Below are 13,597 nucleotides of genomic sequence, written 5' to 3' on the forward strand. Positions count from 1 at the left end.
GGCTAACCGATGTGTCAAGTCAGTGTTTTTATCCTCACAGACAAGTCTGGTACCAATTTATCGACCCCGGAGGGATGAAAAGCCTGGTGAGCACTACGGCGGACTCGAACCTCCGATCGATCATCCAGGCAGCGGAACCTTTAGCCGCTACACTACACCCTCATGAAAAGGCTGCTGTGTTGAATTGAGGTCGATCATGGTACATCCATGATCGACCTTAACTCAACACCGCAGCCGTTTCATGAGCGCGTGTACGACCTGTGGCTCGCGGCGGCCAACCGACATATCAAGTCATTAACCATCTCGTCTCACACAAGTCATCTGTAAACTAATTCAAGAGACAGGTGTAGTTGCCCTCGACGGTGTACCACTGACCGCGCAGACGCAGTGGATACCGTCCACGGCTGCGCTGCCCCAGCCCACGTACCAGTGGAACAGTTGAGTGAAATAACGAAACGACAACACAGTGGAATGCAACGATAGTGAAACATGCAATAGTGCAAATGCAGTGGCAGTAAAATATTCTACAATTCTATTCCAAATATTTTTTGCAAGAACGAGTTAGTAACTTTTGAAAAAGCTGTTTCACTTATCTAAAGAAGTGATTAAGAAGCAGACCTATCCTTTTTGGAGATGTGAAACACAGGATGCTACAAATGTTCACCTCACATTTGGTCGGAAGATATAACTATGACAATAAACTATGTACTGCCGAAAACCCGTATTCCAAGTGCTGAGAAATCTAGCCTTTTTTATTTCACTGCAGGGGGATTTCTATTTTTTTAGAGGAATTCTTTATTCCTTCTTTTCTTCGACATTCAATTTGATTAACCCTAACGAGTTCACAATCAACCTTTCTGTTCTCAATTCACAATAAAATGCACCAGCATTCTCAGTGAGCTCGCGAAAGAACTATAAATTTTGTACTTTTTCACCCTCTTATCGTTATAAATGCCCTATCCCGACAACAAAATAAAAGGTACATGATGCAGGCCTCCCTTTCATATATTACGTAGTTATATATAGTAGGGTCAAAACGACATGAAGCACGTACGCAATTGCGTTCGCGGCTTCTCTTGAGTCGCCTCGGTGGAGCGTAGCGGCTAGTAGCGTGGTGAAAGTCTTGCTGACACTACCCATCCCTGCAGTTTCTGACGGTCCCACCTCGGTTCCAACTGCTGCCTCCACCGCGCTGTTTCGAGGGCGTAGGCAAATGCACCGCAACTACACTCGTGATCCATGTCGTTTTGACCCGACTATAAGTATAGTTATAATCATATCTTATGTAGTTCTGATAATGATGTAACAAAACTTCCTGAAAAGACAACAGTTGATATAGTCGGATGAAAAGCACAGGGCAATTGTGTAAGCGGTTGCGCTCGAAGCGGCACGGTGGAGAGAGCTGTTGGAGTCGGGGTGGGACCATCGCGAACTGCAGCAATGAGCAGTGGTAGCACGGCTCCTCACTCGATTCTAACCGCTACTCTCCACCGCACCGCTTCGAGCGCAACCGCTTACGCACCTGCACTGTGCTTCATGTCGTCTTGACTATACTATAACTCACCCACCACGTTGGAGAAGTTGGAACATTTTTTACACTATTGTCACAAATCCTTCCGTAAGCTAGGAAGCTTCGCTGTAATAATGAATAAACAAAAGTAAACGGAGCATAGGTGAAATGTTGAAGTTGCTGCCTGAAGCTTCTTGATTAAAATTGAATAAAATTTGTTTTTTGGGTCTAACACGGCCAATGCCAACACGACTACTTCAACTCCATCAACTACTTCCCAATATCGAAGCACCCAGAGCAAATCTCGCAAGATGATTGGGAATAATCAGCCAAGGCTAGTTTCAAACAATATGGTTACGTAAGTTAAAGGCAGCGTATCTTGAAATTGCCGTAATGAGGGAACTTGACGGAAAACACAGAATTCGGGGTGTATGTGTGTAGCCCCCGGTCAATTTCCTATTCCTGAAAAACAGGGTGGGAAATGGCGCCTGTCCCTACGAGGTGCGCGAAAGCGCCTCACCTTTGTGCGTTCACGAGCGAGCATTCAAAATCAGTAAGTTTCCTTCACCGGCCTATTCAAGTAAAACAAATGAGTATGCTGCTGAGAGGACTGGAACGTGTACAAGTGGGCGCGTCAAGCCTAGGAACAAAATCGGCTCCCACGCCATTTTTTTTAGAATGGTTAGAAGGAATTGAACGAGACCACGCTAACGTTTCTAATTTACTTCCCGAACTCTGTTTTTCACTAGGTTTCCACATACGTCAATTTCGCGGTACGCTCCATTCAAACCACTACAAGACTTATGCACCAAGAACGGGAACTTCCTCTGTGAAAAACATCGTGGAATACAGGAATATGTATGAATTGAAGATAGATCCATCAAAACAATAACAGCTACCTACGTTTTAAATTGCACTTCTGCGAAGAGACACCACATCCTTGTTTTTTTACAAAGTAAATTCTCGTAAAAACTATGAGAGGCTGTATACTACCATATGTCTTCACGGCCCCAAGAGGCAACAATTCTTTGTCAAAGAAATACATTGGTTGTATTGTATGGTACAAATTTAAGCATTGAATCTATACTGTGCCAAAGTATGAGCTTTAGAAAAAGGTGGTGCGAATGGCTTTTCGACGAATCGCAGGCGGGAGGACGCGAGGTGGCGCGCTGCAATAGAGGACGTCGTAAGAAGCAGTTTTTTGGCGTCGTGCGTTTACACTGATACTGAGAGAGATTAACGGAATCACCCTCTTCCGCACAATCTGCAACCCCGCGTAGACATTACCCGGCTGAAACCCGTACCACCCCAGATTCGTGGGATGATTCCTTTAAACAGTGCCAGTCAGCACTCAATTGATGTCGCGCTATCTCGCGAAATTACGAGAAGTGCCCCACCGCCTCCTTCACGTTATCTGCCGCAGTGAGAGCACTTGCCCTGCTCTGTTTTTCTCCTTGCCATACATTATGCCGCGGCAAAACTATGAAAACGGTCAACGACGAAGAAGTATGAATAGAAGGGAACCACCACATAGGATGTGACTGTTGTTATTGATTACTGGAGAAAAGGTCAAAACTATAGAATTGAGCAGAAAAAAAAGTTGTTAGCATAGGAGGCAAGACCTATTGAATAAGGAGAGGGCCGTTCTCTAACTGTGCTTCTGAAGCTGATGACGACTGGGAGAATCGGCACGAAGGCTTGCACAGATAAACTGCCAGGGTCTATCGCGGAAAGTTATTGCGGTGGCAGCTGAGTTTTGCAGACCTCAAAGATAACATGAGGCACTACAACATTCTGCGTGAGTCCCAAAAGCAGCAGAGCAATGCCTTGGTTTATTTCATTATGACATCTTCCACTTTTTACTTCCACGTCCAGCGTAGAAAGGAGTACTTTTGGAATTCCGAGTTTCCATGTAAGATCTTAGTCTTCATGAATAATTCGGAAGTCCTCTTCAACTGTTCGTTTCTTTGTAGGCCGTGTGTTCCTATGTTAACACCTTCACTCCCGTATATTCCAAGAAACAGTTCTTCTCTCGAGTCATAGTCAGCGTTCAGTGGGTGGCTTCGTCTCGACTCGGTCCGTCGAATGACACAGTACTTCATCTCTTTCCCTTGCATCATCAGACCTTCAACAATCGCTTCCTATGTAAGGGTAGGTGCGTTATATCTGACGCAACCCCATTCTACGCACCACAGCACCGCACGCTCGCACGGAGTCAAGAGACTCCTTATTATCACTGTTTTAGCGATTAACTTGAAAACTATTGGCAATTTGTTAGCCTATAGTCCCTCCTTCGGAATGGCTAACGTTCTCTTGAAGCGGATAACTGGAGTCTAGTTATTGGAGGCGCCCATAAACTTCCTCTAGTGGGCTCAGTGTCAAGCGCATGACGAAATTTTCCCATCGGGTAGTGAGGGCGAGCGAGCTGAACACCAGACAAAGTCTGAAGTCCGTCTTTAGCCAGACGTTCAGATTAGTAAAGAATAGGACGGGTAAAAGATCATACGATTCATTGACATTCGTTATACAAGTTGCACTGTGCTTGCAATTCAGGATTCCACAGGTTTGTCAACGCCTTTGCAAAAACGGTGACTTGCGGGAATCAACGAATGTGCTACCTCTTATTTATTTATTTTTTGACAGCATATGCTGCTTGCTTGGTATTGCATATGGCACCAGTTATTCAGCTGTACAGAGATAAAAGAATTGCTAGACCTTGAACAGTGTTATGCCATGGAACGAGAAAGCGTGATGGTACCTCTTACCATTGCACCACTGCCACAAAGAAATTTGCACCTATCAAAGAACTGTAGAGATTTTTGACAAAAATGTTAGATAAACCTTAGGAAAAATGAACTACTTAGATATTGAGAGCCCTCCCTTCATACAACTGGCCATGAGACGTAAAGGCGCATATCAATTCTCTTCCGATAGCATTCAGCGTTATCCTTTCATTCTAAAATGGCTGACTGCGTGTAATCGTCTCGTTTCCAATGCAATAATAAAACTTTATGTTTTCAGGGCCACCTGATGACTCGGATCTACTTGTATTATTATACGAAGATATCAATTTGCTTGTTAAAAATAAATCGTGAAGCCCCATTCATTGAAGCTATTTGAATACACTACTGCGTTCAAAACAGAACTGACCACATTTTAAAAAAGTGCTGTTGATCGTCGTTGCGCACGAAAAACTGCTTGCAATTGTTAAGATTTGCGGTTACATGTTCGTAGCTCTTCATTATCAGCATGAAAATGCATCAAATGATAAACGGATGTTCAGAGTGCGCGAAAAATGGCTGATAGATAGGATCAAGCGTGTGATGGGATTTTCCCATTGGGGATCGTAAAGGGAGGGGCTGCAAAGGAAAAGGGTCGTAAGGGGGTGTGCGGCGAGCAATAGTGAATGGAGGATAGCGTGATAATCAGGACAAAATATTACGCAGTATTAAATTACATACATACAAATTACATAATTACATACATTAAAAAATATTACATCACATAATATTGAATAATTGCATAAATCAGAAAATATTACATCAAGTTTCAGGCGTAGAACAGCATGGAAGCCCCAACATTTTGTTTTGAAAATGTACAACGTATTGACGTTTTGAAATGTGATGATGCAGGTTCCACACCTCACTGAGACCTGTTTTCGCAAAAGAGTTAGATACTTGAAACCGCTTCTAAAAGATGAAAAGTTTAGCTATACGAAGTTTTTGCAGTTTAGAATTGGAATTAATGGAATTTGGTGACCAAAAAAGCTCGGGTGCGGGACGAGAGGTATCAGTGGAAATCGGTAGACCGCTCCTGACCTCCCTTCAGCGCCGCGCGCTTCCGTGTAATCACGACTGCCATATAGAACCCGTCCCTTTATTGCTATCCAATCAACGCTGAGCGCGACGTTCGCGCCGCGATGAAGCAGTGGATACTGCGAAATTAGAAGGGTGAGGAGTGTCAAACGAATTGACGCAGCAAGTTCTGATGTACGAAAATAGTAGCGCAAAGAGAGCATATGATCGGGAATTAAAGAGAAAAACAAGATCCTTTCATCCAATTAAAAGACATATTATCAGAGACCTATCATAAAGTATGAAAGAATCAAAGATATGATGATTGAGGAGTGATATGCGTATCCCACATTGACCTCACTTCAGCAACTTCACACAAATAAAGATTATCTCAAAAAGATGCTGCAGGCAAAAGAATAAGAAGAACAGAGGAAAAGAAATGAATATATTTTCACACACCTCATAATTTCGTACATTTCGCGCCCAAACTGTTCCATATAAAGCCGCAGCGCATAAGTATGTGTTTGTCACGAAATCATTCTCGAATTCATGTTCAACTTTCGACTGCAGCAACTATACGCCCAGCAACTTTATTTCCTTATTACTTTATATGCATTCTTTAAACTCCTTTGTACATTTTACCTTTTCAAAAATTTTTATAGATATAATGTTTATATAGAGCGCAACTCAAATATTTTAGTACTTCCTTGTACGTTTTGTAGAATACGTAAAAGTACAGAATAAAACTTTATATGGTTCTTCAAACTTCTTTCAACAGCGATTTATCGCTTCATTTGTATCTATTCTCTACATAAAATCAATGACAGGGTAGGTGTATTAGTGGCGGACAGAGACCTTTGTATCTTCGAGATCTACTTTCAGGTACAATGTGTCTGCGAGGCATTATTCGTGCCTCGTTAGGCGTTCGATGACAGTTTTACTCAGCCAGATAAGCAAAAAGAAATTCCTAGAAAGCGAAAAAAATTTAAAAAATAGCATTACACCTATCTGGGAAAATTCTTTGAAGCATCTTTTGTATTCCAAGAGATGAATGATTAATTTCCATCTAAAAAGTCAAAACAGGATAATTTCTATATACGTATACGAAAACGAAAACGAAACGAAAACATGACAGGAAACAGGATAAACTACGTATATCGAATCATTCATCTTTTGGAAGTAGTTTCAAGTTTTTATGTCTTCTGCAAAAATTTGATTCAGTAGGATGTCGAACCTGCATCGTTCCATTTCACATTGTCCATACAAAGTGTTGATTTTTTAGTGTTTTTTAAATTATTCTCCTTTAGTTCGACCTACACATCTGCCATCACCTACCATCATCCTTGTCTTACTATGTACTTTGGTCACTACTTAAAGAATATTTCATAGATTTTTAAATTAAAATAGAATGTAATAGTAATTAAAATATTTCCATACCAATACTTCAGCAGCATTTACGCTGGAACTGTCTTTTTGGCATACAAAAATCTGATTAATATTGTCTTAAAAATTTTCGGATCAGCACACTTCTCAGATGGTTTAATGATTCAGAAAATCGCTGTGGATCTAAACCAGTAAGATTGCGACTTGCATTTTCCTCCTAACTTAAACGGGACCTTGACTTTTCTGACTATGAAAACGATAACCACTTCAAGAGAATGCAATTGTAGAGTTTTTGATTTACATCATTCTCTTCTTCCTTAACTCAGTGAAGGCTTGCTAGCTGAGGCTTTAACATACGCTGGCCAGGTGCGAATGTGAAAATCACTGCGAACACCGCTGCACTTCGCCGCACCGCCTCAAGCGCAACTGCGCCGTGCTTCATGTCTTGTTGGCCCTAATTTATATTAGAACCATTCAGAAAAGAAGAATGGAGCCTCGGACAACGTTTCAAATACATTTCATGCCTTACGTTGGTGCTAAGGTAGTTTAGCAGGGCGACTCGGTCGCAAGGATCGAACTGTGCGCAAGCGCAAAGGCGTCCATAGAGCACAGAAAGCGTTCTTGTTGTTAAGTGTTTTCATTCGCACAATGGGTGCTGCTGCTAATTTGCTGACTCTTCGCGCCATCACGCTGGTTACTAAGTGGCCGGAGCTTGCATCGAAGGCTGAGAAGGAATTTGACGAATGGCTCGCTGAGCGTGGATTGCTGTGGAAGTAGTGATCTTGCCTCAACTGTGGAAGCCAGTTAAACTCGCAAATCAGGCGAATGTGAACAGCATTCATAAATGCTGATCCAACGCTTCTCTTCAGTGCCACCAATTTGCGAATACAAATCGAACGTGTGTGAATGAAAGATGTTACATGTGCTATTATTACTGCTCGGTGATCGTGGATGGCATGGAAGCCATTTCCGGTTTTTTTTCTTGGAAGTATTACATGATACTACTAAGCTACTCACTTCTGGTAAGCCGGCTTGGAAGGATTAAACTTAAAGCATTGGCAGTTATTTCTTTCTTTTTTCTCTTAGTAGCTTTAGCCAACCTGTCAAAGGTCTTCTAGGACTAACGCTTAGGTTATAGAACTCCGAACGACTCAGCTATTCACTTCCAGTAACGACTTGTTGATTGGTGAACTATCGCTCTCTGAAATGCTTATCTGCCTTTCAAATGGGAAAGCCTTTCGTCACTTAAGAACAACTTTCGGGTAAAATGTAGTGGGGAGCAATTCAGTGGCGCCGTTATTTCTGGAAGTGAATAACTAAATCAATCGTTAAAAAAAATCAAAAATTAGAATAAATCGGGGCCTAAGATCTAAGCATTAGTCTAAGAAGATCTATGACATGTAAGCTAAAGGCACTAAGAGAAAAAAGTAAGATAGACCGTCTAGAAACGGGGCGGGGGCGGTTGTTAGGAACCAACAGCCGACAGAAGAGACTGTCGTAACACAGAGCCGGCACATCTTAGGCTAGCTGTGATAATTAAACCACGCCCGCTCATCACCATGTCGCTGAGGTCGTGCGCTGCGTTTGCATCGTAATGACGCGATAGAGTTGCTTTCTACGAAGGTTCAAAGAACAAAAAGGTAACGTATCAACGTAAAAAGTAAAAATGTAAAAGAACGAAAATGCTGAAAATAAAGCGCAGAAAATTTCTCCAAGAACAAAACAGTGTTAAAAGGCATAAAGCTGACAACGTTCCAAAATTCTGAACTTTCTAATGGTTATTGCCTAGCAGCTGTAGCTATTTTGTGATATGTTTCATCAGAACATCACCGCATTGGCTTGCGGCTCCGGAACAGAATAAAATCAGGGCACTTTCTAATGTTAGCTTGGTCTAAGTTTTTTTTTTCAAACAACCATTTATATCTCATCTTTCTCTTCTTTTTCCTTTCCAAACTTTCTCTCCTTTTTTAAAGAACTTTCGACGGAATCCAAAGTGATGCACTTGTCAAAATACGAATGCTTTAGTCAAACGGGAAAGTCTTTGAACCAACGGTGTTCTATGGCACGTCCAAAAGCATCTTCACCACCTCACGCCTTGATTGAATTTTGAACTGGATCTGTGTGAGCAAGCTTGAATTCATCAAGAAACAAATCACTGAGTTGTAGGCGCACCGTACGAACAACACGAAATTCCATCGATTCTACATATCTTCTACTGTATGTTTATTTCAAGAGTTGCCACTCTATCCCTGTCTCTGAGTGTGCATACTGTGGAAATAACATGTGTTGTTATTTCAAAACACATTGGTTCTGGGGATCAGTATTCAAATAATGTGTTGATAAGAGAGTACAAATCTATTCTTCTGAGCGCAGCACCCGCATTTTATCTGTAACATCTCGCTAGTTGAAGAGCACTTTTCATTCATAAAGCCAACACCACTATGCTAGAGGATGCCTGCGTCTAGATCAGAACCAATAAGTTTTTTATTTTAATTGGTACACTTCCAGGAGCGGAGGACACCACTCCCGAAAGAAATAGCAATCGCTACTAACACAAAATAAGCCGAAATGCGGTCTCAAATCGTTCCGCAACAAATCTGCATCTTCACTTCTTACTCATTTTGAAAAATGAACAGGACAAATCCCTCCTGACATTCCTCAGTAACAAGATCTTACAAATCTTTAATTCATCTCTGTAGGACGGTTGCCGCGCTCCATGGCTGCTTCTCACACCGCGCTCAGGGTGTCGCGGATTACCGGTTTTTTGAACATCGTTTCTTCTGCTTTTATTGTTCTGTGTGGATTTACGCTGCATTTCTTGTTACAGGGACTCCTAAGATAGTCATAAATGGCTAAGCACCATCCAGATCTCATCTTCTGCAGGAAACAGCCTGGAGTTGCAATTGGCCGTCTGTGTGAGAAATGTGAGTCTTACTTCCATTCTGTAGGCTCTGTTACCCAGCCAATAAATGCACCAGAAATTAAGTTTTTTTTTTTTACTTCACTACAGTGGTGGTGAGAAGATGTGTCAATGCTACAATTTTCCTTTTTTCGTTGGTAAAGAAGGCAGCTTTAACCGCTATCGTTCTGTCTACGAAAGAAATATGTAGGATGCATGTTTGGTTAACTTAATTGGCGCTCAAAATTTTGTAAACGTACTTCACAGACATATATTGAAAGAGGAGAATGTGTTGACTTCGCTTTTTTTTATTTCTTGCAATCTGGACATTATCCAGCTAACTCTACGAATATGAGACGCTTAGAAACTTTTACTCTGCTGTGGATCGTGGATCTCATGTTCTCTTCGGATGTTTCTTTCAGATCTGAATTACAATTAGTTTCTTCATAAATGCGTTAAGAGAGTTTTCCAATGTTGGGTTCTTTCCACTAGTAGTTTTAGTTCTCGCTGTTTTCGAGAATGGCCGCAAAAACGGGGTTTAGCTCTTGTTAAACTGAGGAATGGAAGGAACACTTCGAAGCCCTAGTTCACCTAATGAAACAATATTTGTACCTGTACGAGTGAGGAGATAAAGACGCGTAAACCTTCGTATTTTCTCTTTAAACGTGGTGCGATATGTCACTCACAATGAACATACTTGTTCCACTTGATCTGCCTGGTGCAGCAAATCAACGAGTAACAAGTTGTGCCGGTGCGGGAGTTTGGATGCGCAAATGGTGTGAAAACCCACTTGTCGTTTGCCGCGAATAGCTTGCAGGTGTAGTTTTATGTTGTCGCCTCAAAATAAGGCGAGCCACAAAGTACTAACTTCGAAAACGGTTCAAAGTAGATTTCATTACTGTAAGAGGGCGAAGAGGTGCTCTTTAGGTAGTTTTCTCACTAGTTCAGTTTACGCACTTAGCTTTCAGCAATCTTCTAAGCCATTTTTTAAGGTGTTTTGGGAGTGAGTACGCTGTGATGCAGAGAAACTACAACTCAATCCCACCCATAGTTGGTTTAAAACAACCGGAAACTGATGTTTTAGCTGCTTTTGGCAGTGAGGGTTGCGAGCGACGCTACCGGGGGCCCCACCTCGATCACAATCGCTAGCTTTCCCACTAAAGACTATTCCAAGGTTAAAGGGAACCAGCGGCGGACGGGATATATATATATATATATATATATATATATATATATCGATATATATATATATCGATCCGCCGGGAAATAAAGAATAATATTGGATAACACAGTTCGAAAAGGAAAATTGATCGCCTTTTTTCAATCTTAGTTATCCTTCCAAATTCACCAAAGTATACTAGATGACCATTAAATGACTTGCCAGCTTTTCGTCATAAACTTATTACATGCACTCATCAGCGGAACATCGAGGTACCTCGATGTAGTCTGCAACGAAACTCGCGAAACAACATTTGGACGTCGGAGTACGTCAGACGTGAGTGCTTTACGCCGTGTGGTGGGGCGACCTGTCACCTCTATCACTTGCGCTCCCATTGTTCTCTTTTCTTTCAAGCGCGCACCTGCGCGTCTCCGTTTGTACCGATCGTGCGCTAGATTTGCGCATCTTTTCTCGTGAGGGACTTGAAGAGCATTGTAGTTTTATTTTTAAAGAAAAAAAACTTTGTAAAGATCGTGGACGTAGGAGTGAACATTGAATCCCCTCTGTCACTTGCGTGAAGCAAGGCACCCTAACGTTGCCCTTTCAATAGAGCGTTCTATGACGGCAATTTCTTAGTAGTTACGAAATTCTCAGATTCCCGAAGAGTTAGACAAAGTCGGTGAAACAGTAGTGTTGAATAGCGGAGCACGGAACCGGATGTTCTTGACTTTTTTCACTACATCTTCAATGCTCCAGTATGATCCTCAAGTCGCTCCTTGTCTCTCTAGCCCGGAGCTAATGTAGTCTATTACTCTAACTTCCTTAGCTAGGTATAAACAACTGGCGCATTCGGATATATTCGTTCTATTGAACGTGGATGGGACATTAGAAACATATCTGTTCTCAGGAACTTTGCCTTCTTCAAATTCAGCTGGAAACCGATTGTTTTACACGTCCCGCCCAATTCAACCAGTATTTGTTCCGCCTGACTGATGGTTGCGTGTTGTCGGGATGATGTCATCAGCAGAACCAAGAGGGTGTAAGCCCCAAGAAATCAACTTTGACCCCATATTAGTGTGGAATGCAAAAATTTTGATTATGAATGCGTTTATAACTCACGAAGTATCTTTATTTATGGAGTAGCGATGCCTTCAATGGTTAAGGCTTTCTTCAAATCTTCTACTCTCATGATATTTCTATTTCTGAAACGGTATGTATGTGGTCAATAATACTAAACCCTTTTCGACAACGTGCTTGCTCTCATGAGTGTCCTAGGATTTCTATTCTGCTGAGGATCACTGTTGTTAAGAGTTTGTAGATGACCAACCATTAGCAAATAAGACGACAGTTATGTTATGTGGATTCCCTTGGTATAAAACAGTACGTTCTTGCTGGTTTGTACGGCTTAGAAAGCTTGCATGACAAGACAGAGACAAAGCAGACAACGAGAGAAGTGTGTGTGGTGAAAGGGACTGGCGGTAGGTTGTTCAGATGTTCTGACTTGATATCAGGTTGAAGCATGATTTCTTACCGCCATGATAACCTGCCTGACGAACGGAAGAGACGCCCTCTTGGATGACAACTCCACATTTCCTCGGATGGTGAAGAAGAGGTGGACGTGGCTATTGAAGAGATCTGAGTAGAAGTTTGAGTGACCTTCTCCATATCCATTTATCGATGCTGTAATTGTTCCATCTGTGCTCCAGAGAGTGGTCATTTTTGTTCCAGGAGTGGAAGTCCGACGAGCATAGCAAATGCTCGTTCCCGCCTCTGCTGCTTCAGCCAATACTGTTCCTATTCTCTCTTTAAGGTCTTCTTTGCCGCTTTTCCGCAAAGTCTCATGAGCTTGTACGTGAGTTTGCGATTGTCTGTGGCTGACGTATTAGCTCTAGGCAGGCGTTTCTTGGTGATTCTAAATATCTCCTTTCCTGTGTTCTTCGTACTGCAACAAGGATGTCGAAGACCACGAACCGATCATATTCGTTATCGATGTTGTCTATTGCAGTATCTGCCGAATACCCAGCTCGCAAAGCGAAGAGGCCCTAGTCGACGACGGTCTTGGCACTTCGTTTTGTGAGCTTTCCCGCTTTCTCCCCTTTCTGTGCATCCAGTCAGGCTAAAACTAATTGAAACTTTGTACATGTCGTTGTGCTTTGCTTCAGTCGAAGGCTATAGCATCCAACATTTTGAACACATTCGGCGCTGTGCATGCTTTTAGAGACTAAACAATTTTCACAAAGCGTGCTACCATATACTTCGTATATTTTCAGGTGATGGTCGTTGCGTAATTTGTGATTCCTATGTTAGACCTTGTTCTTTGGTTCGAATTTGCGATGAGTGTAACTACGGTTCTTATCAGGTTGAAGTGTTGCTGTTGTTTTTTTTTTCGCAGGATGTAGTGTTCTCGATTTTTCTTTGTTTAAATGCTAATTTTTATACAGGGACGCTGTGTCATATGTGGAGGTCCTGGTGTGAGTGAGGCATACTATTGCAAGGAGTGCACAATAATGGAGAAAGTGAATTACACATAACATAGTTGTTACGTGATATTATGAAATGCTGATGCTTTGTCTACAGGACAGAGATGGATGCCCTAAAATTGTGAACCTCGGGAGTGCGAAGACTGATTTGTTCTACGAAAGGAAAAAATTCGGTCATAAAAAGAACTGACATTTGTGGCTGGATAGGTCTTCTAACAGTAGACCTGTCCTGACCTTTGCAGTTATTCTTGTGTAGTTATTGCTCTCTTGTGTTGGTATTGCTTATTTCTTCATGTGTTCTGTCTACTGTATTTTCCAGGAAATAAATCTTTATACATCTTTAATCCAGTTTCCAGCTGGGACGAATTTTCC

General features: G+C 41.9%; 1 protein-coding gene across 1 annotated transcript; it reads left to right on the forward strand.

The window, feature by feature from the left end:
- Positions 1 to 9,535: 9,535 nt before the first annotated feature.
- On the forward strand, positions 9,536 to 13,415 carry RB195_010008 (uncharacterized protein; the record flags this gene model as incomplete). The annotated part of the gene is made up of 4 exons (XM_013443123.2): positions 9,536 to 9,611; positions 13,016 to 13,104; positions 13,187 to 13,261; positions 13,323 to 13,415. 4 exons carry the CDS (start codon positions 9,536 to 9,538, stop codon positions 13,413 to 13,415), a joined length of 333 nt encoding a protein of 110 aa, XP_013298577.1.
- Between the last annotated feature and the right edge of the window lie 182 nt (positions 13,416 to 13,597).

Source organism: Necator americanus, chromosome III, assembly GCF_031761385.1.
Source record: "Necator americanus strain Aroian chromosome III, whole genome shotgun sequence".
Classification (NCBI taxonomy): domain Eukaryota; kingdom Metazoa; phylum Nematoda; class Chromadorea; order Rhabditida; family Ancylostomatidae; genus Necator; species Necator americanus.